Source organism: Squalius cephalus (assembly GCF_949319135.1).
Source record: "Squalius cephalus genome assembly, chromosome: 6".
NCBI classification, from domain to species: domain Eukaryota; kingdom Metazoa; phylum Chordata; class Actinopteri; order Cypriniformes; family Leuciscidae; genus Squalius; species Squalius cephalus.
This window is the reverse complement of record NC_137127.1, coordinates 8814629-8840613: the sequence shown is the minus strand read 5'-3', so window position 1 is coordinate 8840613 and position 25985 is coordinate 8814629. Positions and strand designations below refer to the sequence as shown.

General features: G+C 37.4%; 3 protein-coding genes across 7 annotated transcripts in view; 2 read left to right on the top strand and 1 right to left on the bottom strand.

Annotated features, from left to right (window-relative positions):
* Positions 1-10280, bottom strand: part of pard6a (par-6 family cell polarity regulator alpha) — a 33002-nt gene extending 22722 nt beyond the window's left edge. For both annotated transcript variants that reach the window (XR_013821469.1, XM_079873723.1), the window contains exons 1-3: positions 10203-10280; positions 9901-10063; positions 5133-5355 (exon numbers count right to left, since the gene is read on the bottom strand). Coding sequence is in view for 1 of the 2 variants with exons in the window: in XM_079873723.1 (XP_079729849.1) it covers positions 5133-5355; positions 9901-9963 (286 nt within the window). In the remaining variant the exon portion in view is untranslated. The remainder of the gene's footprint in view (positions 1-5132; positions 5356-9900; positions 10064-10202) is intronic.
* A 1210-nt stretch (positions 10281-11490) lies between these two features.
* Positions 11491-22600, top strand: LOC307159968 (C-signal-like). 3 transcript variants are annotated; one of them, XM_079873724.1, is made up of 8 exons: positions 11491-11583; positions 12021-12130; positions 18289-18554; positions 19338-19392; positions 19508-19695; positions 20583-20747; positions 20876-20986; positions 21088-22600. In XM_079873724.1, exons 3-8 carry the CDS (start codon positions 18408-18410, stop codon positions 21199-21201), a joined length of 780 nt encoding a protein of 259 aa, XP_079729850.1. In that variant the 5' UTR covers positions 11491-11583; positions 12021-12130; positions 18289-18407; the 3' UTR covers positions 21202-22600. The 3 variants fall into 3 exon arrangements, with proteins under 3 accessions (XP_079729850.1, XP_079729852.1, XP_079729851.1); XM_079873726.1 differs by lacking the exon at positions 11491-11583 and having other exon boundaries at positions 12014-12060; XM_079873725.1 differs by lacking the exons at positions 11491-11583; positions 12021-12130 and adding an exon at positions 16663-16870.
* A 1361-nt stretch (positions 22601-23961) lies between these two features.
* Positions 23962-25985, top strand: part of ripor1 (RHO family interacting cell polarization regulator 1) — a 64193-nt gene continuing 62169 nt past the window's right edge. The window contains exon 1 of one of the 2 annotated variants that reach the window (XM_079875116.1): positions 23962-24217. The gene's annotated coding sequence lies outside the window, so the exon portion shown is untranslated. The remainder of the gene's footprint in view (positions 24218-25985) is intronic. The other variant, XM_079875113.1, reaches the window with a different exon arrangement.

Sequence of the window (25985 nt, the reverse complement as noted above, 5' to 3'; positions counted from 1 at the left end):
GTGTCCCCACTCCGGCCCTGAGCGCCAGTCACTCTTGAGGGGAGTGAGGTTTACTCGCACAGCTCTTACTAGCAGGCCTCCGTTAACCTCACAACCATCCAGGTCACGGCACTAATGCAACCCCTCCGGTTCTACTCGCACCGCTCAGAAGTGCGTTTCCCCAAAAGCATTGTTAGCACACTTGGTCGCAAGTTCTGTAGTTATCAACATAGTTCAACTAGTTTTTGAATAGTGCGCATGTGCTCTAGTACATAAGAACGAGCCTATGATTGAATCTGGAAATTAAGCAAAATAACAGAAAAATTAGAAATAGTCCTCAGATGCCATGTCCGTAATTTATAGCAAAACATCTAGCATTAATTCGGTCTCAAACTGATTCATTAAAAGAAGTTATTACTCCACCACATGCACGACATCATTTAACCAACGTGGTTGCATGACCAATTTGCGACAGTACGGTTTCGGGAAACAGTCGTGGCTAGCTAGTTGATTTCTTCAATGATGCATCGTACTATGTTAGTTAAGCAGCGAGTTACGTCGTTGTACGGGAAACGCACCCCAGAGCAGGATTCAAATCGGCGTCTTCTGCACAGGAGGTGGGTGCGTTCACAAGGACACTGAAGACCACAGCCTCTAACGTCAGTTGCTAGTGCGCCTCTTGAGGCCAGGGGAGTGATGTTTATTCGCACGCCCATTTACGAGTAGGCCTCTGTTACACTAGAAGCAAACGTGATGCAAAACCCAGATTTTTCTCCCATGGAGAAGATGAAGCTGTAATCACCCACTGACAGCCCCTCTAAAAACTGTTCCTGGCTGCCACAGCGATAAGCCCTCTCTGGAAATGTGGCTTTCCTCCCCCCTGCTTCAAATAGGGCTTGATTAAAAAGATCCGCACTGAAAGGCAAGCTACCAGAAATCTGCAGTAGGGTTCTTGAGTACTGGGAAGGGAGCTGGTACAAGGACAAGGGGGGCTAATCTAAAGCCGCCTTATTCTTTAAATAGAAAAATAGGCGTTTACTAATACTTTTAGCTGCACACAGTGAGCATTTCATAACTAAACTTGTCAGCTTTAACAAGCACAAGACACAAGACTGAGGACAACAGGGAAACACTTCTCTGCATAAACAAGGTGTGAACTGACAGGCAGTGTACTTCAAACAACATCATTTCAACCTAAATGTGAAAATTCTGTCATATTTTCTTACCGTCATGACCTCAATATGCTCAAAATGAGAATTTAAGAATCTTTATCTCTGTTTTATTCAATGGGAGTTCATATACAGCTATTAAGCTCCAAAAATGACAAAGAAACCACCAAAATGACTACAAACGCAGTCTAAGACTTGTTCACTACACTGCACATTTTCTGAACTTATATGATAAATTGTGTGAGGAAAAGATAAACATTAAGTTATGTACTGATAATATTCCCTTTCAATGTTCAACGGAAAAAGCAACAGATCTTTTCTTCCGTATTGTGATGTACATCTGTGTGAAATGGATTATTGAAAAGGAAATAAATGTAGTGTGGGACTTGGGTTTTTTTTTTCCATTGGTTGTTGATTGGATGAAGTAAGATCTGAAGGGGAATTTGCAGTCGATTGTAAGAAAATGGCAGAATTTAAGTGGACAAAACAATCGGTGAAGTCCAGCATAGCCCTGAGAGAAGTCTGTTGTTTGGCCATAAGATATTTTGATCTAAATTAATAAAATAAACATATGCATGGATGATGGGATGAATTTTTAGCAGTTTCCAGGGCAAATGTAGTCGTATGGCCTTGAAGGTACAATAATGGACTTTCTGGCTCTGAGTGATGACTGGCTCAGACGGAGATATATCTCTTTAATGGCAGCGCCAGTGCTCATGGTTTCTCAGTGTGTTCAAAGTCACTTTCAGTGCAAGTCAGTCCATCTTGGTAACACTTCCTCGCAGCAATTTTCTATACGGTATATGCTACACTCACAAACTTTTAAATGTAGTGCAAGTAATAGCTATGCAAGTAAAGTTCCTATCTACTTCAATGAAGAAAGACCAACATTTCTAGAAATTTCTTTAAAGTCATTTTCTTACAAGAGGTCTGTCCTCCCCACACTGTAGTGCTGCAGAAGTGGCTGTTTTCATGGTTGATGCATGTGGTTTCAAACATCAATTTAAGCAATAATCCCTGTGCTTGCAATGAAAAGCCACAAATATTTAGTTGGTTGTTATGTCAACTTAAGTCATTTGTTCTCATACTCAGAAAATTACATCACGCATATAACCATGTAACCACGCATGTAAACAGGCATTATTAGTGTAATTATCAACAATTAATAGCAACAACTACAACCCTGATTAATCATGCAAGGGTGTGTGTGAATGAAGGAGGTTTGTCATTTAAAACGGAATAAATATGGAGTTATCGCTATGTACACATAATGAGGTCTATTTGTTATGCAAATTATGATTACATAATACTGGATTATTATTGCTGTCTCTTTCCCTCACAAATCACATTCATAAGAGACTGCAGAAGTCAAAGTGAAACCACTGCAGGATGCAAGTAAGCACCTTATCTTTTATTTCCACATTTTCTCTCTTTTATGTCTTACCTCACAGTACAGATGATTTCACATTAACCACCTCAAACAAGAGGCAACCCTCCACACACACAAACACACACTATGCTGACTTCCAATCTGAAACAACTAGTCTGTCCTAAGATAACTCGCACTGTCTACTAGTTCATGCCAAAGACATTGCCTTCTGAAGTAATCCACTTTCCCTTATGCTACATTTGATGTTCTCATTCACCCATTCATCAAAGTCCAATAGCTGTACAAGTGCACTGTAAATGTATAGGCTATATATATCCTATATAGCATATTGTTTATTAATACACTGAAAACAATTGGTGTAGAAACAAGTTTCACTCAGGATTTGCTAGTAAATTTCACAAATAATTGCATAGAATTAGCAAAGTAACACATTGAATTAAATGTGCAATTTTGAGTGTGTTCACACTTGGTTTGTTTGGTTCGATTAAAACGAACTCTGGTGCCATTGCGCTGTTTGTGCGGTTCATTTGAATAAGTGTGAATGCTGCTTAGTACACACTAAACAAGTGGATACACTTTACATCCATGTAAACCATGACTAAATGTATTTTCTTTTTTTGGCCCTGACCAAAAGAACTGAGAGAATCAAATTACAAATGTGAACACACTCTTTAAAGTAGAAAAAAGACTGAAAAAGAAGTATTTTCTTGTAAAACATGCTTCAATACTCTTACTTCAATAATTTTTTTTTTTTTTTTTTTTTTTACTGAAGACTTCAAATTTAACAGTGTTTGTTCACATTCAAGTATTCGAGTCCATACATGACGGGCTGCCAAAAACATCTCTATATTCTGCCAGACAAACATCCACAGCTCCACAACCGAGCAGTGACAATTTCCACTATAACTTCCCCAAAAACTACATTATCCATCACTAGGCACACACTGAATCTGCACCCAAAGATTTCTAGAGCAGTGTTATTTTAGTATTATTACATATTACGTCTAGTTCAGCAGACGAAAGAAATTCAGATTTGGAACAACCTGAGGGTGAGTAAATAATGACAGAATTTTCATTTCAGGGTGAACTATCCCTTTAAAGTTTTAGTAATTCTGTTATGTGCTCTTGTCATGCTTTTACAGTTTTTGTTTTTTAATATGTTTCCACAAAGTAGTTGATAACAATAAGAAATGTTTCTTGAGCTCCAAAGAAGCATATTAGAATGATTTCTGAAGGATCATGTGACACTGAAAATGATGCTGCAAATTCAGATTTGCCATCACAGGAATAAATTACTTCAAATATATTAGTAATTAAACATTTTAGGTAATATGATTAATGATTTTAGTTAATAAACAAGAGTATGAACTTTTAGATCCATGCAACACGTTTACCAAATTCCACAGATTTCCCTTAAAATCATTTCAGAAGCTGTAAGGGCTAGTTGAAACTTGATGTTCAAATAATACAATTTTCACATAACTAACATGCAATTTTAGATTCATTAATCTGATTTAATCCCTTTTCTAAATAAAATAGTTCTTTTTTGAGTCCTTTAAAACTAGGAACAATAGAGCTCAGTTTCTTTCACAGTGGATTAGAAAGGGTGGCGTAAACGAACAGAACAATGAAATAAAGAAAAGAACATTTTGAAATAGAGAAAAACACCCCTAATAGCATTAGAAAAGCATTTCCTCATTGCTGCGGTTCAAATGTAATGAAACTCATTGAGGCATTAAGAGTGATGAAGAAACGGGAGGGAGAGCGAGAGGGTTGTGAAGATGACAGAAAGACAATATAGACAAGGAGGGACAGGAGGCGTCAGAGAGAGAGAGAGAGAGAAAAAAAAGAGAGAGAGAGAGAGCGAGAGAGAGAGAGAGAGAGAGAGAGAGAGAGAGAGAGAGAGAGAGAGAGAGAGAGAGAGAGAGAGAGAGAGAGAGAGAGAGAGAGAGAGAGAGAGAGAGAGAGAGAGAGAGAGAGAGAGATATGAAGGGTGTGGGCTCATCACTCCTCCGCACCGCTATCAGACTCAGCACCTCGGGCTGGCGCAGTGCCATCGCAGTCATAAAACCGAGATGGGCCCCGACTAGCACCATCTAACGCTGACGCCCACCCATCATAACATCTCATCATATCCCATAACTGTCCTCATCCTTATGCACAACATTACACTGCTAGAATTACTTTTTATTCCCTCCGGAGTCAAATATGGATAACGACATATGACAGCAAAAACCGATATATAATTTAATGCCTAACTCTCTCATACACACATACAACAACATGCATCAGCTATGATGCATGCATATTCCTTTTCCACGTGTGCGAAAAATGCATTTCATCATAAAAACCCTTTAGCAATACCAAAATGCTATCAAAAACATTCCCCCGTTTCCTGGTTTGACCCTGGTAAGATGAAAGTTAAAGGTGAAGTGTGTGATTTCTGCACCTCTGGACAAATCGCAAACAATCTTCTTTTTGATTGGCCAAGCGATCTGACACACTTTGCCTTCAAGCTCCAAAACAATATCAACTAATGAATGACCTCTTTGCATATGAGGATATGCAAATGTACATACAGTTTAGCGACTCACCTCTTTTTTGAATGATAATTCGAAGCAGCGGATTTGCCGAGGACAGTGCTTTGTGGAAGTTGTCATCATTGTTAATTGGAAGAAGATCTCCGTGGATGTCGGCATATCCCAGCAGCACGTCCACTCCGGGGATTCTGTGAATGGTCTGAAGCAGTTGGTAGAATTCCTTGAAGCCCACAGCTCCCTTCTTCTTCAGGGCAAACCTTCGGTACTCCGCCTCAAACTGCAGGACAACCACAAACATGTTAATTTATATCAATAAACACAAAACATGCTCTTGATGCACAGCGCTTAGCTTGGTAGATTAATTATGACAGATCACGACCCTGTAAGAAATGTTAGAACTTTTATTAATGAAAGTTGGCCGTTCGCAAAGACCCGCCCCTTTTAGTTACTGTTGCTATGTCCGACAAGCCATGGCACACCATGTTCTCACGCAGTGAAAAATACATCGCGGAGCAAAGCGGAAGCTGACAAACAAGACAGAGCAGGTTACTTTTTATATGAAACAAGGTGTCAACTTTCAAATTTGGCCATTTTTTTAAGAAATTTAAACAATAAAGATCGCTGACAGATCGCTGTAGCGTCTCAGTTAAGCTGCTCGTCAACCGATCATCTCTTCCTTCTAGTTAATTTATAGCATCAAATAAACATGAATGAACATCAGAAGGAATGTTGTTTCAACTTTGGAAAGGCATCAGTACACACCGTTTTTCAATCAAATTCACCGACAAATCCGTTTGTCCGTTTTTGTCGGACAAAAATGGCGGATTCGGCGGATGGCGGATTATGATTGGTCAGATCGCCTGTCCATCAAACTCCCTGCGAAGGGTGAATTCCAATTTCTGGAAAGATTTTCCCATTGAAACTGAGGGTACGTTTAGTCGTTTACATGACAACTATGTATTAAAAACAGAAATGTTTTCCTCTTTTTTTTACAAACAGACAACAACGTTGAAAAAAGATTCCTCTTCACACGGATCCGCAAAAACTGCTAAAAACACTGTCATTTACTCTGGCATCATTATGCATGCCAGGCCAGTAGGTGGCGATGTTACTTTGTAAAGAAAAACTACACGCCAAAAGACTGAACACGTAATATCCATGTGCATGACATCACCGTTTTCACAAATTTGCATTTTTGTAGTTCACACCGAGACGATAAGGGTATAGTTTTCAGAAATTTTGAATCCTGTTTTCAATAGTTTGCGTTTTCAGCCAAAACGATGCATAAAAAGTTGTGTAAACGGCCCCTTAGACAGTGACTTGCTTAGACACCAATTTTTCTTGCTTCTGCAGCTGCAGAGTTGTTTGATGTGCACTTGCAGCTCTGAGGAAGCCATTAGGGTAAAAAGAGCAATGAGGAACAAAGGGAGGGTCAATCTAATCAAGTGCTACAGATAAAGAGAAAGATGAGAACAATGGCATTAAAAAGCTGAGCTTCTCCAGACCACACACACACGGATGGGGAATTCGTCTCAAGAGCTCAGCTGAACATATTGGACAAAATCTGTCAGAATGCTCAGTTTATGAGGAGGAACTGCATCTGAGCCAAAGATTTTCTCCTGTATGCATGAAGAATAACTTGCATATGGAGATGGAGAATGCTAGTCTAAAACATGTAGGCTACAGGAAGATCATATTGTGGATCGTTTGAATAAGGTCATTCAGTAGGTCACATGGGGAGTTTTTTAAGGTGCCATGTTCCCATTCACAAAAATAAAACCAAAGGATTTTTCCTGTGGTCGATAATAAGAACAAAGGACATTGACATCGAGGGACTGAAGCTTTCAGACATATTTGTTTTCTTCTTTCTTTTTTTACACCGTTGTGTTGAAGTTGTCATATGACTATAGTCCAATCAATTCATGATGGATAAAATCAGATCTTATTTTTTTTTTCCTTGTTGAATATCCTGTTTCTTTCAGAAATATCTCAGATTACAGACGTAATTGTCAATAAAATTATTTTTACTTTTCCTCACACGCATTGCGTAACATATTTGAACATATTCATCATCCCACTTGAAAACATTTACATCATCACCTCCCCCCTTTATAACAAGCATCAACACCTTTGAAAGAATTGCATTTGTTCTAAAATTACATTTGAGCTATTATTCTATAATAATATTATTTTCGGCAAATTGAGTTCACAAAAAAATATTCATTTGAGCTGTTATGTGAGATCACTACCATAGTAACCATAGCAATACAGATAAAAAGGTCATACATGTCATACTTTACCAATAAAAAAAAGCCTCTTGGAAAAAAGACATCACTATAAATTGCTCAACACAAACCTCAAACTACACGTTCACTAAAAAATGCCTTTGCAATGAGTTAAGCAATAGATAATACGAGACAGGATCCCATTAAGAGCTGGGAAAGTAGAAAAGAAAACAGTTCCTACCAATTTCCTCTCAGGAAGAAAAGAGTGTCACCAAACACATTATACTGCCGGTTATGAAAACCAAAACCTCATGCAGGAAGATTCGAGTTATTAAATTAGCTAGTTAAGGCAAAAATAATAATAAAAAAGACACTATCACATCCAGGCCTGGAACTTTACTGGAATCCTACTAGACGGCCCTCCTGTGTTTACTATTCTCATCTTTCAATTCACACACACATCTATGCACTGCCCGCCTAACATTTCTCAAGGAAGTATAGATGATAAAACATATGCTACTCTGTTTGGCAGATTGTGGTTGAGGTTTTTCAATAAGTATACTGGGCACACTGACAACAAACAACTCCAATACACCAGAGGCCAACAATAAGTGGTCTGTGTCTTAGTAATAATAAGAGGCTGTGATGAGGAAAGTAATAAAAACATGAAATATTTTAAATATCAATACAACAGTAGATTTATTTCCATGTTGCCTGTTGATATTCATTCGTGCACCATCATATGTAATGTACTAAAGATTGTTTCCTCCCATAAATGAGACTGTATGGGCTGAGATCAACAGACATGTTTATCACAATGACATTTTAATTGAGAGAAAATGTTAAATACTATTAAATAACAGCTGGTCTTCTAAAACAAGAGTTCTCAACCAGGGGCCAAGGCCCACTAGGGGGCCTCGGCAAACTTCCAAAGGGGCCACAAGATTCCTTTAAATAAGCCAAATTAAAAAAAAATCTCTTTGCACGAACACTTGGATATGCACATCATAATTGTTCACATTTATCTGTGTAACGGACTTAGGCCAGTAAGAGCTGTGAGTGTAAACCTCATTCCCCTGGCCACGCCGGACACCCCGGTTTGAATCCTGCTCGGAGCGGGTTGAGTAGGACCGGTTACATTTGGTGCCGTGACCTGGATGGGAGTGAGGTTTAGGGGGTGAGTGTAACAGACGTAGGCCAGTAAGAGCTGTGTGTGTAAACCTTACTCCCCTGGCCTCAAGAGGCAAATGTCCTTGTTAGCGCACCCACCTCCCATGCTGGAAAACCCAATTTGAATCCCGCTCGAAGCAGGTTGAGTCGGACCGGTGTTTCGACCCCGCCAAATTATTACCCCCCTAGTATTGGTAGGTTTAGGATAAGTTGTGGGGGAAGGGTTAGGATTAGGGGTGGGGTTAGAATTAGGCAATCAGGTACTGACTTCAACGAGGGGGGTAATAATTTGGCAGGGGGTCGAAATTCGGCACAACACCGGATACATGTTAAGAGTTTTTTTATCTAGGTTTTTTTTTCCACCAACTGACCAATTAAAATGGTCAACCAACTGAACCAATCCTCTTCTCATCATAAACTAACGTTTGGTCGACTATTATGAGGCAACCCTAAAGATTGGTGCTATTTAGCACGTTTCACTGTTCACAATGTAGCAGTTGAGCTGGAGCTAACAGAGACCCGATTTCGAGGGAGGACCTGATTTGTCAACACACCTGCAGATTACAGAACGCTTTGACAGGGGTCGTTCCGTTCCACTCATAGACATCCAGTCCGGCTTTTAGTTTGTGTTGCTTGGCGACATTCAAAGCTTAATGTTTTAGCTTCTTTTGGAATTATTTTCACCAGCAGATAAGAAATATACAAACTAACCAGTTCATATTTGTCTGAAACGTGAGATATTTACATTTTTATAGAGCAATATCACTGGCAATAGTGCTGTAGCACTTAACATCATCAAGATTATGATCACCTGTGGCCTCGTGCCAGCTGAATTGAATTCCAAATAGCTGTACTTTTGCTTGTGTTTTATTTCTTATTAATACCTGCTTATTTTAATTGATGAAAACAGGCGAATTTATTTTAGGTGAAGACCCTGAACCAGCGTCTTATCGAATTTATGTAGTAGGCTACAAAGCTCCGCTGATATGATTAATGTCTCTCACATGCATCATTACAATCTGATTCTTCTTGGACTGCGGGATTCGGATCTTCGCTATTGGTATACGTAACATGCATAATCGATCAACAGGGCCCAATCGCCTCATTGCGCACGTCTGTCTATTGGTATATAGGGTCCTTCACACTGCACCAGAACCGCATATCACATCACACGAACCGAACAGAGACCTGCTGTCATAATGATCCCAGCCAAACGCGCTCGTCTCGCGCCTCGTAGTCTGACACATACAGCACCATCAGCGTTTCTCTCTATGGATGGATTAGTACACAAACCCCCTAACGTTACACTGGTGATGCGCCGGATTGAAAGCCCTCCAATTACGGGCACGCTCCCGTGGAGGGCTGCGTAAACAGCAGTGTTTACATTAAGCACGCTGTCAAATGCAACATTTATGGGATTCACTTACTTTGCTCTTCACCTCCACCACACTCTCCTCGCTTTTCAACGGCGTCCTTTGATGCCGTGACATGTTTGCGGTACGTATATTCCCACGGGCAGTATCGCACTGTAGTGCCCCGAGATACAGGAGTCAGCAGCCAGAGAGAGATTGTGTGCGCAGCATGAGCGACCTTCTTCTTCTTCTTCTTCTCAGGTTTAATGGCGGTTGGCAAACCAAACTTAAATGGTGCATTCCCGCCACCTACTGGATTGGAGTGTGGATAACGTTATGGTAGTAGTGACCTAAATCCTGTTATTTGCATGAGCGACCTGACAGTCGCGATCCGCAATACTGCTTCACAGGCACGGGCTGAATGATTTGTTGGAGCGGTTCGCCCGGCGGTGGGCGGGGCCTGTGGCTTTCAATAACACTGACGTCAGGCGGACCGCCGCTAGAAGGCGTGGTCGTGCGTAATGTCACATTTAAGCCTAATGTTCCTTTGACCCCTCAGGGTGGGATATAAAAAAATCCTCATGACTCAGTGATCTCATTGTGTTCAAAGTTATTAATAAACAACATCAAATGACGTCAGGACCCAATAGAAGGTTCAGCAAAATGTCCATTCAATGGAAGAGGAGACTCCAGATCCTCAGGAAATATCCGGTTTGTTATGTGGCCCTTAGGGGAGACTGGGGCTAGTTGTCACATTTTGTAAGGCAGTGAATATTTCTCAGGGTAGGTTTTTTGAAAGTCCGTTTCTATATTGGCACATAAAATAAATATTAAACATATATTACACATTAAAAACCACAGCTTTAAATTGTCTGTTCTCTCAAGTGAATGATTTTACAGAACAGATTAGTACATTTCCATTTGTGTTTCCGAGAAGCAGAGGTGGACAGTAACAAAGTACATTTACTTGAGTACTGTACTACACTTTTTGAGTATCTGTACTTTACTTGAGTATATTTTTTTCTGGAAACTCTTTACTTCACTACATTTGAAAGACAAATATCATACTTTTTACTCCACTACAGTTGTGTCAAGGTCCTTGAGTAGAAAGTAGTAACGTCAGTCAGGGGATGATTTTGGTTGCAGAGGTTGCATTGGAAATGAAAGTCGGTTTGAACCCGATGTCTGTTTGATAATGCCATTTGGGTGTCCAAAACCATTGTGGACGTTATATTGAGTGCACTTATTCAATCTCACATTCAATCCCACTACTGGAACTGTCTTCTAGAAATAAATTTGATATTGATATGAGGGTAGGCAGGCATAGATTCAGAGGCATAAGGTATTGTAAGTATATTACATACAACAATGCATTGGCATTTACTTTTTACTTTTGATTCTTAAGTACTATTAAAAACAAGAACTTCTATACTTTTACTTAAGTAAAAATCACCTCTGCCGAGAAGAGTACACCTAAAGGTTTAGAAAATACTAGAAATGAGAAAAACTTGCATAGAGAAACTATTAACACAGAGATGTTTGTGTTCAAAAATAAACTTTTTTTCATCGTTTCCCCTTTAGTCTATTTGAGCCGCTGGTCTTAATTAAACCTTCCCTTTCTTGTGTTTCCCTTGTTTTGTGTCCAGTGTCTGCTCTGCACACCCTCTTCACGGGCCTCTGTCCAGCTCGGATGATGATGGAAAGCAGAAGAATGCCGGAATGTGGAGGGAGATGATAATCCTGCTGCTCATCGCAACGGTCAGTACTTTGATCTACTTTGCATTTGATCTAGACCCAACAATTTCCTGGAATATAGCATAGAAATTAAGTTTGAATACATGTGTATTAGTGACTCAGCTGACCCATAAGGTATTTGGAAAAAGGGGGTATTTTGGACAGTCTTGTTTGGTTCTTGCAATCTCTTCTACATTTGATTATAATTGGGGAAATGAAATGCCTGGAGCATTTTTAAAATATCTTGACCTGACAAAGTAGGAAATATTCTCTCCTCTGGTTCACCCATGTACTCATACTTAAAGTATTTAACCTGTCAAACCAGATGTTTGTTAGATAAGTACCTGCTGAGGCTTGAGGTCTGTGGAGTGACATTTCACCTGACAAGCAGAAACTCGAGAAGCAGTTTAGAATAAGTCGTCCTTTGTCAAATGACTCACTGTAATCTTAAATCACTACAGGAAAACACGAATTACGCATCGCAGGAGGACAGAGATGGAGGTGATGAGAGCTTCAAAATACTGAGAGTCAGGTGGTAAACCTGGGGTTTACTGTTTAAACAGGTGAAAAGGTCTGTTATACTCACCCACAGAATATTAGCTTTTAAAACAGGTTCTATTTAAGTTTGTAGTTGCTTAGGTGTTGGATGCTTAAGAATGTGAGCTATCAGAGAGGTCTGGTTTGTACAAGCTGATAAGATATGTATTACTCCCACCTCTGCTGTTCAACGGGTCTCATATAATCGGGAGAAAAAGGGATGAAACTGCACTTGAATTATGAGAAATTGTTGTCATTATGACCTGTTTACCTTTTTGGGGGGGGGGGGGGGGGGACAAAAATTATGTGGCAGATGATTGACTGATTTTCTGTAATCTGTCAGCGAATGGCTCACCGTTTACTTCTTGAGCGCAAATGAAGCAGGGACCGTCTGGACTTAACCGGATATAACCAGTCGGTTTAGATAAGTGACATTATGATAATATGAAAAAGCAGCCTCCTATTACACTAGTCCTTGCCCTCTCACATGAAATTACATAGATGTCTCATACCTCAGTCATGTCAGCAGAATGTCAAACATGCCGATCATACCTGTCTGGAATCACAAGTATGTTTTTTGTTCTCTGACCACACACTGAGTTACTCAACTATTACATCCCTATTGTACCATGTTGGTCTACTTGAGAGTGTATTGAAACAGAATGATCTTTTAAATTACGGAGCACAAGTGATGGTGATCCAAATATGTGAAACCAAATCAAATTACTTTTTTAAATGCACGACTGTTTTCAGCCTTGACAATAATAAGAAATGTTTCTTGAGCACCAAATGAGCATATTAGACTGGAGTAATGATTGCAATTTAAAATGTAATCGGGACAACTTTGTGTGCATCTCTATGCGTTTTTGTTGAATATCATCTGAGGTGGTGTAGAGTGCGTGCCAGTTTCCGCGAGCAGATAATTAAAATAATTTACAGATAGAAATAATTTCAAAAGTTAATGTGAGGTTCAATTGTAATTTTGAATCAGTTGTCAGAGAAACTTAAAGGGATAGTTCACCCAAAAATGAAAATTTTGTCCATAAGTTGTTCCAAACCTGTATGAGTTTCTTTCTTCTGTTGAACACAAAAAAATATATTTTAAAGAATGTTGGTAATCAAACAGTTGGTGAGGGTGAGGGTGAGTAAATGATGACAACACATTTTTGGGTGAACTATCCCTTTAAAGGGGTCATGGGTTAGTGCGTGCAAGGTGCGTGACATGTTGGGACCACAATCAACACAATATATGGACAGACAAAAATATTCTTAGAAAATAGATTGGCATTGATGTGGCACAAATACAATATGTCTACAATGGCAGCATCAAACTACTTCTGAACAACCATCTTAAAAGGTTAGTTCATCCAAAAATGAAATTATCCCATAATTTACTCACCCTCAAGCCATCCTATGGTGTATATGACTTTCTTCTTTCAGCCAAACAAAATCAGACTTATATTATAAAATATCCTGGCTCTTTATTATAGGAGTGAATGGTATTTTGATGCCCAAAACAGCGCATCCATCCATCATAAAAGTAATCCATACGGCTCCAGGGGGTTAATAAAGGCCTTCTGAAGGTAAGCAATGCATTTTTATAAGAAAAATATATATATTTCTTAACTTTATAAACTATATTCACGGCTTCCTGTGACGGCCTGTAGCCGAATGGTACCTTAAATCTGATTGTGTTTGGTTGACAGATGAAAGTCATATACAACTTGGATGGCTTGAGGGTGAGTAAATTATGGGATAATTTTCATTTTGGGGTGAACTAACTCTTTAATAGAGCGATTCTGTAGTTTGTCAACTAAAACTTTTATTTGGCGCCTAAATGTTTAATTTTGTTGTTTGCTAAGTTTAGAGTCCTAACATTACGTCTTCTGTGGCGCTCCACACATGGAAATGACGTAGTAAGTATAGACCAGCTTTCATTAATGTTTGATGAAGAACGAGGCTGGTGATGTTTTTAATACAGGGACACTCAGTACTGCTAAAGCCGTTCACGCATCAAAGATCCGCTTGGACGTACAGGTTGTGGAGGAAGAGACGTGGAATGTTTGCGTGGTTTTTCGAGGTGTGTGCGCATATGTGTGAGGAATGCTGCCAGACTTGCTGGTACACTTCGCTTTGAGGGCTCTACATTGCCCTGGCTCTCCCACATCCCTCAGCAGGTTACCAGACGCCAGCCGCCAGCCTCTCAGCTGCCTACCCAGCATTCCACAGGCTTTAGCTTAAATAAGAAGAAAAAGAATTCCTGGCATGGTACAATTGGCCTCTAGCTTGAGGCTAATGCCCTCTGTGATGTCACACAACTTATAAGAACAGGCCAAGGAACAGGGAAGCACTTGATCGCTGACTAGTCGTGACATGGCAAACATGCAGATTTGGTGCGGGAAATTTAAGGATGCCCACCTGTGCATGGCCTGAACACTCTCCATTTCTCTCTACAGCTGCTTTTAATTATGTTCTTGGCTTTCTGGTCAATAAGCCCTTGCCACCTTCTCAGACTGGCATCGTTTTAGTCAGTATGATGGAGGTACGTGAATATTGGCCACCCGCCTCCCATCTGAAATCTGAGAGCTCAAGCTGGAATGTGAGACGTCACCTGGTCGCCATGGTTACGTGTTTCTATCAGCTGCTCTTTGTCCTAGTTTGAGAGGACAGGCTGTTTTGTGTTTCTCTCTGTTGTGAGTGCTTGTGAACAGGTATGAGAGAGAGTCTGAGAGTCAGTTATAGTCTGTTTTGCGTCGCTTTTGTGTTTGAGTGTGATAAAAGATCAGTGTGTTGATTTACAGATGACCTTGACCTTGAACTTGAAAAAAAAGTTTACTCAACTCCAGATTATTTTCCAAAGAACATTGTTCATTCGGGTGGGGGGGGGGGCAACTTCTTTCTTCTTCTTTTTTATCCTGGTGACATAAGTAATTCTGTTCTGCCACCTAGTGGCCATAATGTCTAATTTTATTCACTTCTGCAATATACTGTCAGCATCCTGTGATTTGAATGTCCTCCTGTCAGAATTTTTTTTAAAGGTCCCGTTCTTCGTGATCCCATGTTTCAAACTTTAGTTAGTGTGTAATGTTGCTGTTAGAGCATAAATAATATCTGTAAAATTATAAAGCTCAAAGTTCAATGCCAAGCGAGATATTTTATTTAACAGAAGTCGACTACAGTGAACGGCTCGTTTGGACTACATCCCTCTACTTCCTTCTTTAATGACGTCACTAGAACCGTTTTTTGACTAACCTCTGCCCAGAGGAATGCTCCCTCAACTCTACTGGCTACTTGCGCACTTCTTATAACTTACTGTTTTACTCAGCTCTTACGGTGATTTTCTGAAGTAAAACTGACGCTTCATCTTTTGTGTGATGTACAATAAACTTTATTAAACTCATCAGTATATGTTTGATCATCATTCAGACAGCAGACTTGTAGGCTATTAATAAATAATGGATACATAGCCTACAAGCAGATGACAAATACGTTATAATAACCGTAATTAAACTACTAAACTATACCTGTTTCATACAGCACTCTGACTCTGTAGGCATTATTGTCCGACTCGAAATGAACACCGTTACTGAGAGTTTCTGATATTATCATCATTCCGTGTGCTGAAATTGTCCTGAGAGACTGTGCGCGAGCTCATGAAGCTCCGCCCCCTTCGTTGTCCAGCAGCACCTCATTTGTATTTAAAGGGCACACACTAAAACAGCGCGTTTTTCTGTGCCCCAAAAAATGACAATTTAAACATGCTGTAAAAAATGATCTGTTGGGTATTTTGAGCTGAAACTTCACATACACACTCTGGGGACATCAGAGACTTATTTTACATCTTGTGAAAAGGGGCATAATACGGGACCTTTAATAGCCAGTGCTTTAAATCTACTTTAACTTTAACTATTTTTTCATCAAATGCCACAAACATTTTTATATTGTTTTTTTTTTCTTGTTTTAAACAAATTCTATATTTGTTAAAAATGCTTTCTCTCATTAAAATATAGGCCTATATTCTCTGAAAACACATAATATAATCCTACACAATTTTGCCTTTCAAGTAAATTTATCTTGTATTAAGGATGTGTAGATATTTTTACTGTAATACAAGACTGTGGTACGAATACTGACTAAGAAAATGGCAGCATAACAGTGGAATTACATTGACAGCACCCGCATGTTCTAGAAATAGCTTTAGTCTGAGAAGAAACGGCTTTTGTAGACTCAGGGAGGGACTCAGTAAGCAATGACACTTGTTAAACATTTACTGAACTTTGATGTTCTGATCAATGCGTGAAACACAATTCGAGTTGGTTCACCAGTTGTTTGAATCACCCTCATCTCCAAATCCAAAGCTTTGAAGATAAACAGAGAAGAAAACCATTCAAAATGTTTTCAAGTTTATCTGCATGACTTTTCCCATAAAGGTTGGTTCTGGTTTAGTTTTACTAGTTTTCTTTAATACATTCATGGCATGATGCATTATGATGTATATCAAAATCTTATCTTCCTGGCATCTATATCATATTTCATTCATAAGTCATTATGACACTGAAACTAGTTCCTGCAGCTCTGCTGTAAATAAATGGTGTATTGTGACACAAGAGGCACTGATTGTCTGACTAATATTATAAAGTCTTTAAAGCTGGTGAAAGTCAAGAAACGAAGGCCTGAATCTGATCATCAACAATGCTGGTTTGAGAATCCAGGATCCAAAAACATGAAAAAGATGGGAAGTGAACCAAAACTAATGTTGCAGGATCCCTCAATGGTGAGCATACCTTAAGATAACTATGTTTAGTTGCATAGTTACGTAGTTAACAATATGAGTAATTGTTTAAACATTCGTAAAAACAAGATATGTTCGCTTATAATGTAAAATTGTGTAAGACAGAAAAAGTTTTTGAAAGAAGTCATTCAATGTTATTCTCACCAAGGCTCTATTTATTTTTATAGAAATACAGTAAAAACAGTTATATTCTGAAACATTACTGCGAATGTAACTGTTTTCTGTTTTAATCATTTTTAAAATGTAATTTATTCCTGTGATGCAAAGCTGAATTTTCAGCATCATTACTCCAGTCTTGAGTGTCACATGATCCTTCAGAAATCATTCTAATATGCTGATTTGATGCTCAAGAAACATTTATTATTATTATCATCATCATACATTTTGAAAACTAATTTTTCCAATGTAATGTGTCCTTGCTGAATAAAATCTTAATTTCCTTAAATTGTTTTGAACATAAAGCACACTATTTTGTTAAATTCATGCTTAAAATGATATATATGTATATATCTTGTTTATCTTCTTTTAAGGATGTTTAGATATTTTGAAGTTTTTACTCAACAGTGATTACTCAACTCATTTCTTGTGTGGTTCATGTGTGCAGCTTTAGCAGTTTAACATGTATTTCCACATCAGATCCTCGATATGTTTGTGGTTAATTCTAAAACTTCCTTCTAAAAAAAATGAAATATATATATATTGCTGACTGTCTTTTTTCATAAGAATTTCATTTTTGATTGAACACTGATGATTCCACCGTATACAGTTTCATTTTCAGAAGGAAGTTTTAGAACTAACCACAAACATATCGAGGACCTGATGTGGAAATACATGTTAAACTGCTAAAGCTGCACACATGAACCACACAAGAAATGAGCTGAGTAATAATCACTGTTCAGTTCAGTTCAGAATTGGATTCTTTCTTTTAGGAAACAACAGACCTTTTACCTTTTTAGAACTAGTGTGTAGTTTAACACAAACTGCTAAACTACACACTGCATGAAATGTAAAATTTGAAAAAGCATAATATGAGCATGATATTTGTACTGGAAAACAATACTGAGCAAGAAAATTTTGCTGTGAAAACTTTATGTCAGACAATCATTAAATAACAATATAGCATCTAAGCATCTAAAACTATATATGGATCTGAGACAAAGTATTTTGTTATTGGCCATAAATTACAGCCAAACTTAAACGAGAGAAAATCAGACAGTCAAGAAAGTTCCTTCCTTTGCATTTAAATGAATGTATGGTAATAGAATGACAACGAGACACTGAAGAAATCTGAAATGTTACCTGTTTATCTTTTTATACCGTTTTATACGGCATGTCTCATTTGCAAGATTTTTTTTGTTTCCTGCTAAATAAATAAATGTAAATGTTTTCTCTCTGTCCAGGAAGAAGAAGGCTTTAAAGCCTGGGAGGGACTTAGAGGCGTAAGCAGTGACGTGTAGTAAACATTCATTACTCCATAACACTGATGACAGTACGTACACAGACGAGCCTCTGACTGATAATGGCATCTAGAATGTGTGACAGTGTTCTGGTGACCGGATCAAACCGTGGAATTGGACTTGAGTTGGTTCGCCAGTTGGTTGATTCACCCTCGTCTCCACTTCAGATCTTTGCTGGTTGTAGAGACCCAAATGGACCAAGAGCGCAGGTAAGAAGCCATGAGAACTCTGGAAAGAAAGGTTCAGTTGGTTTACATAATGTAAGTTCATTAAGTAAATTAATGTTAATTTGTAAATATACTATTGTTCATTGTTAATTCATGTTTGTTTATAAACTAATTTTAGCTACACTCATTTATAAAGTTTATTCATTCAACTTTATTATACTTCATTATATTATAAAATGTACTTGATTCATATCATTTTAATTATATATACAAGTGAACAGTTGGATCAACTTAAAAAAATTACTTCAATTGGTAACACCTAAAGAAATGAAGTTTTCTCAACTTAAATTATCACGTTTTATCGTGAAAAATCTGATAATTTAAGTTGAGAAAACTTAATTTCTTTAGGTGTTACCAATTGAAGTAATTGTTTTAAGTTGATCCAACTGTTCACTTTTTACAGTGTAACTTAAAATGTTAAAGATTAATTTAGATTAATAAATGTACAGTTCATAATGATGCCAAATGCTAATGTCAACAAATTGTAAAGTGTTGCTGATTTTCCCTTAATTAATGACATTTATCAAGTTTTCGATATATATATGATGACATTTGTACCATCTGTTGAACTTTGTACCATCTATTCAAGTAATACAAAGATTATTGTAGGTGAGTCATTGTGGCACTGAAACGAGTTGGGCAACTCTGCTGTTCCTGTACTGGACGTATATGGGGTGAACTGTGACATGCAGTGTGTGATTTGTCATTTTATGACAATGAATTTTCCTAGAAGTTCCTAAGCAGGTGCATCTGCTTGCATTTCAGGAACTCCAGGAACTAGCTCAGAAGCACCAGGATGTGATCACTGTTGTCCAACTGGGTAAGAGATTCATAGTAAAATAATGGACATTGCTGTAATATGGTTGATTCATGATTCTCCTCATTAGGACAGTCATTGTCTCATATTAAGCTAATATAATGTTCTACCTCAAAAGACACTGATAGTCTGGCTAGTATCGCAGACGCCTCAAAACTGGTGGAAGCCAAACTAAATGGCAAAGGCCTGAATCTGATCATCAACAATGCCGGTGTGAACATCCCAGGATCTCTAGCAGAGACAGGAAAACGGGAGATGGTGGACGTGTTCACGACTAATGTAGTAGGACCCATGCTCATCGCAAAAGTGTGTGAACCTTCAACACTGCAACAAATGATTTTCTTTGTATATTTGTCTTGTTTTCCATCACAAATATCTAAAAATACATATAATATAATATAATTGCTTAAAATCAACTGAGTTTATGTTCAAAACAAGAAAAAATCTGTGGGTGTGGGGTGAAAATAATCTTGTTTTGACATTCTTTCTAGTTTTGAGCATAAACTCAGTTGATTTTTATCATTTTTCAGAGAACCAGACTTGAAAGACTAGAAGTCATTTTGCTTCTCAAATAAATGAATCTTGATTTCAAGTGTCCCTATTATGCTATTTAAAGGTTCCTAATTTTGTTTTGGAGGTCTCCTACAATAGGTTTACGTGCATCCAAGGTCAAAAAAACACTTCAATTTTCTCTTAAAATACATTGCACATTACGTAATGTCTCAAAGAGTCTGAAAACGGTTTGTTCAAAGATTCAGTTTCTCTAAACCAGTAAAAAACAGCATCTTCTTGACATGTCGACAACACAAACCAAACTCTTCCAGGCTTCAGCTACAACTACAGTGGTTGAGGGCGGGTCAAACTAGACGTTAGACCACAGGCTGGTATTATGCACATTTGTTTACATCGGTATGTTATAGGAAGTGAGACTGGAATTGCTGACGACTCGTTTCGGCAGTTCAGAATCGATTCTTTCTTTTAGGAAACAACAGACCTTTTACGTTCACAAACTGTTAAACTACACACTGCATGAAATGTACGATTCGAAAAAGCATAATAGGGCCACTTTAAGAATGTTTAGATATTTGTACTGGAAAACAATGCAAAATTCTGAGCAAGAAAATTTTGCTGTGAAAACTTTGTATAATTATGATGTAACACTTTCCTTTTAATTGACACTGATTCATTTTCAGAATTTCCATCCGCTCCTGTGCAAGGCCGCAGCTCAGTTTCCTCATCAGACAAGCATGTCTTCCAGTAGATCGGCTGTCGTCAATGTCTCCACGCTGCTGTCATCCATCACCAGATGCCCTGAAAATTTCTCATTCTCTCCAATGTACCCCTATCGGGTCAGCAAGGTACGGTGCTTCTTGAAGGCTTTTACTGTAATCTATAGTATACAAAACATGAACGTTTTACCACAGACTTTATTTTACTCTTAAATCACTATTAAAACTACAACGTCATGGGTGTTTCTTTACTTCAGGCTGCACTGAACATGTTAACTTGCTGCTTGGCGGAGGATTTTAAAAAAGATGGCATTCTAGTTATGTCTCTCCATCCAGGATGGGTCCAGACAGAAATGGGAGGCCCACAGGTAATACAAAGTGCTTTTTCCAAATGTGTTTTTATATTCATCTCAGAACTCTGCTTTCTTTGGCATCCTCACGTTTGTGATTTTTCTCATGGCACCCTCAGGCTCCTCTGGCGACAGCTGAGAGTGTCAGCGGTATGATGAAAGTCATCACAAGCCTCACCGAGAAAGACAGTGGAACTCTTTTAGATTGGGAGGGCAAAAACATCCCCTGGTGATTTCACAACGCATCTTGTGTGGCGTTTGCACATCTTGAGTTTGACATGTACTTCCACATCTTTGTCTGTCTGCGGTTTGTCTGAGAACTTTTTTTTGTTGTTTCTCACGTAACTATACACTTGCACTTATATAGTTTCTATTTGGAATTTTCAGTGTGAACACACTAATCGCACTATTTATACTACAAAATGTAATAGAATAGTGCATAAGTATGCAATTTTGGATACAGCAATGGCATTTTTTTGACAAAGTTTGTAGTGCTGCAATGAAAAATATGCTGTCATCTCAGTGTAATGCATGAGGAGGATCTCAAATAAAAACCTTCATGAAAACAGGTTTCCTATGCCTTGAAGTTTGTCCCCTAACTGGTCTTTGTAATACAGACTTTCCAAATTCAGTATCAGCGATTGTAATAAGATTAGCGGTGAGACAATGGGAGAATGAGTAGGCCTAAGTAAAGATAAGAAGCTGAGGAAAAGGTAAAAGCAGAGCCAAAAGTGACAAAGCCAACCACAACATGCCCTTCTTCAACTTAGATTTCCAGCAAGGACAATAAAGTTATGTACAATAACAAAGAAATCATGGGATGTAAGAGGTCGGATAATAAGTGAATATTTGGTTAGCATTATAGTCAATCATCCAAAAATGCATGGCTACAGGGTGCCCTCTAGTGTTAAATAAGTATATCCAATGTAGAGCAGTGCTTTTCAACCTTTTGACCCCAAGTCTCCCCTCTGTCCAAGGCCCTTCTTTTTAAGATGATATACTTTGGTACTTTAGTTGTAATAAATATATATATAAATCTGTCCTTTTGAAGCTCTTCTACTCAGGTGCTGTATGCATGTGCCCAATCAAGTGCATCAATTGGAGAGGCCCAAGCTGAGGATTCAGACACCATTTCCAATGAAGGATACACGGAAGGACAGTTTGTCTTAATTAAGTATGAGGGAAAACCATATGTGGGACAAACTGTTGCCATAAGTATGGAGGGGCTGCAGGTGAACTGCATGAAACAACGTGGAGACAAAAATGGTTTTGTCTGGCCAAATAGGCGAGACTGCATTTATAATCAAGATCAGGAAGTTGTTTGTGGCTCATCACAACCTCAGCAAACCTCAGTTTGCTACTCTCTCCAAATTTGACTGGCTTATGTACAATGGAGTCTAGATGAACTGATTTATTTGTGGATCCACTCAGCTACGCTGTATGTTCACGGTTCATATGATATAAAAAAATTGGTTGTTTTACTTATATTAATACATATTGCAGACCAGTTTTGAATTGAAATGAAATTTGATACACAAACATATGTTCATATGGTTCATACAATATTAAAAAAAGTTTGTTTTATTGTTAAATATCAAATAAATCAATAAAATTTGAATATTGCCTTCCAGCATTTAAGAGTGGTTAAATATTTCCTGCCATATGAGTGATCAGTACTCACCAATAAGTAGGATAATACATGGTTTGCATTGACACATGGTGACATTATCATATGGTGTGACACTATATCATTTGGTGTGACATTCCAAATTGTGAAAATAACATACCTTTATTAATGATAAAACCTGAAAATGTTCATGGAATACATAGAAAATAGTATCAGCAAGAGTCACAAATATTTTTATAATTTTCTAGCAAGGTTTGTCACAATAAATAGAAAATATGTTGAAAGACCGACGGCATAGGTCCCACATTGAGCAATGTTTTAGAAAATAATACACAAATTTAATTAATTTTCACAAAACTATAATGGATCACAGTTTAGTTATGATAAATTACTTTGATAAAGTGAGTAACTTAAGAAAGGTATAATCCATTTTCAGTTTATATACAATTATTTCCGTCACTATATGACGATTGTACGCACTAATACAACAAATTGTCACATAAATTCTGATTCCAATTGAAAATTTTGAAACAACATATGGTTCTATAAAGATGAGAGTTAGTAGAACAAAAGTCAACCATTTTTATGCCTGTTATTTGAAATTTTTGAAAAAACACTTTTTTATGGTACATATGTCACTGACCCATATATATATATATGAAGAATGAAGAATTAATATTCTACTTGACGAATATTAAGTCTATTTTAATAGTGTTTTAATTACATTTACATTTAATCATTTAGCAGACGCTTTTATCCAAAGTGACTTACAAATGACATGAGGAGTTACATTTATTGAAATCTTTCTAAGTACATTGTTACAAAAGCTATCTAATATCGAGTCCAATTCTAGTAACACAAATGTGTTTTCTTTAGCAGTTTTTTTGTGTGTTTGTTTCAAAGTACCATTTAATGTTTTTTTTTATTTTAAAACATTTTTATATACTTTTATTTTAATGACAAAATCAGATTTTATTGCGACAACTTTGCAGGTTTTAGTGTTATGAAAAGAGAGATTTTTGTGAGATTAACCCTTGAAATTACATAAAGTTTGACACTTAATACTTTTAAATAATACACTATTGTTCACATTTTATATTGGCAAAACTGTAAACATAATCAAATAAAAGGGACATCAATAATAGATTATCAGACTGTTACGTTTAAACTCGGTTCTAATATGGGCTAACTGTGAGTTTACTCTTGGTAGGTTGAAATTGACACTAATGGTATTTGTTTAAAGATAACCCAGTCAATCAGTCTGACAAAAGAATCAATCATACGAGGTTTGGCATTGAGTGAAGTCTCAGTGATTCATTGACATGTCTGGCTGTTGATTTGTTGAGGAGAGAACCAACTGACTGTTGATTTTTCATTAACTATCAGCTGCCTCATGACTTTACTCCTCTGGAACTGTGAAAACAAGGACAGGAGGGTTTATTTTTTCTCTCTCTGCTTTGAAAGTAAAAGAGGTGGGCATTCGCAGACGCCTCTGGACAGCGCGAGTACACGCTTCACGCGCTGTTCGTGAAGATTAAACAACACGAGTTAAACTTGTTTACGTCACGTTAACGTTTATTTCTTCGCACGGGATTTAGTCGCTTGGACAGTAGCCTACTCAGGTAGGACCCTCATAGTGGATCAATATAGTTTAATAGAGCATGTTTTTTTAAGAGAGTATATTTTTTAATAATTAAGGTATGTTTTGGGTAGGCTATGTCAACAACAACTTAAATTAATTGTATTTCTACTTGGAAATATTTGCTCGTTTTAAAGTGTGGCAGCTGTGAGACTTCATTTCCCATCGTTAATCCTGTCGACTGGAGAGGATTTTTGCGCCAGTCCGAGATATTCCCGATATTCCCACTTTACACCCAGATTCAAACAGAGGTTGTCATGGAAATCGAAAGTTTGTTGGCTTCTAGTAATAAGGGTGCTTGGTTGTGATGATGGGAAATTGAAAAGGGGACCTGCTTGGGTCTGGACTATAATGAAGGATTGTTTTAAATGTTGCTTATGTGAAATAATTCATAATGAATCGTAACGGGGTAACCGCCAGCAAACTGGCAATTTGACGTGAAATGTCAACCTTTCAACATCGCACTTTTCTGTAAATAAATCAACCAGAATGGTTTATTAACTATGGGAACTTTGATCCTTTAAACTCTCTTAAAACACTTTTCACACTATTCTAATTTCTGTACAAACAATTAACAAATCAAATGAGATGACAGACATGTATTATAAATACACATAAGTAAATATTTTCACACTTCTTGCATAATTTTACTAAATTAGCCTACAGCTTGATTGGAAATGATGGACAGTAAAAATATTGGCAATCAAGTACAATACCTTCTGAAAAAAAATGAAGAGGAAATTAAAATAATTTTGAATAATTTTTTCAAAAATCATTTTCATACAATTGAAACGGTTAACGTAGTTACATTAGAATGATTCATAAGTTTATCTTTTTATTTTTATAGATTATACATAGAATTTCATAGAATTTGGGTAATTGTCGCAATAAAATCTGCTTTTTTCATAGAAATTCTAGGCCTAGGACGAGAGTAAAACAATAAATCTGTATATAAAAGGCATTTGAAAAGGCATGGTAAAATGTTTCACAAATTGAATAGTCTCCATAAGTATTTGGTACCTTGAAAGAATGTTAAATAGCTGGAGCTTATGTGCCATATTACACTCTTATCACTTATGAAAGAATTTTACACCGACAAATGTACATTCCAGAACAACAGGTACTGCAGCCTCCTGACTGTTTTGAAAATTTTGCCTCAATTTTTCTTTTAGGGATTAAGGATTGCATTTAGTTGAGTCCATTTATAGAACAGATGACTCCATTTATAGAACAGATTGTTAACAATTAACTATAACAACTATTTACTGAAATCTAAAATGTAGTCATTAACAATGTCAACAAAAACTTTAGCTCAGCCCCTCTGACTCAGACAGAATGCAATGATTTGAATGGGTTTTCTCAATGGGCTGCTTATAAAAAATCACAGTGAATAGTGAAACGCAAGGAGATTTACATGCAGGGTAAGAAGTAAACAAAATATTTCTTTATGTATATATTGAAATCACTGGTTAAAATATTAACTGAACGAATTACTGCAAATACATTGATTTGTTTGTGTTGACTCAGTTTTTAGTTTTTTCTCTGTTGATCAAGAAAATCAGAAGGAAGTGTTTTGGCCCTGGGCATTAGCTCTCTATTACGGTCAGCTGCACACATATTTATTCACTATATATATATATATATATATATATATATATATATATATATATATATATAAATTATTTTCCATGCCTTGATGTACTAGGAAGCACCTTGTCAAATTTGTCAATGCTGCAATATATATCTTGCTA

What these genes read in the sequence shown, in the direction of transcription:
- LOC307159968 (XM_079873724.1), top strand. Translation starts at nt 18,408, where the DNA reads ATGGCATCTAGAATGTGTGACAGTGTTCTGGTGACCGGATCAAACCGT. An exon ending in CAAATGGACCAAGAGCGCAG is followed by an intron (nt 18,555 to 19,337) that starts GTAAGAAGCCAT and finishes CTTGCATTTCAG; the next exon opens with GAACTCCAGGAACTAGCTCA. An exon ending in GACCCATGCTCATCGCAAAA is followed by an intron (nt 19,696 to 20,582) that starts GTGTGTGAACCT and finishes ATTCATTTTCAG; the next exon opens with AATTTCCATCCGCTCCTGTG.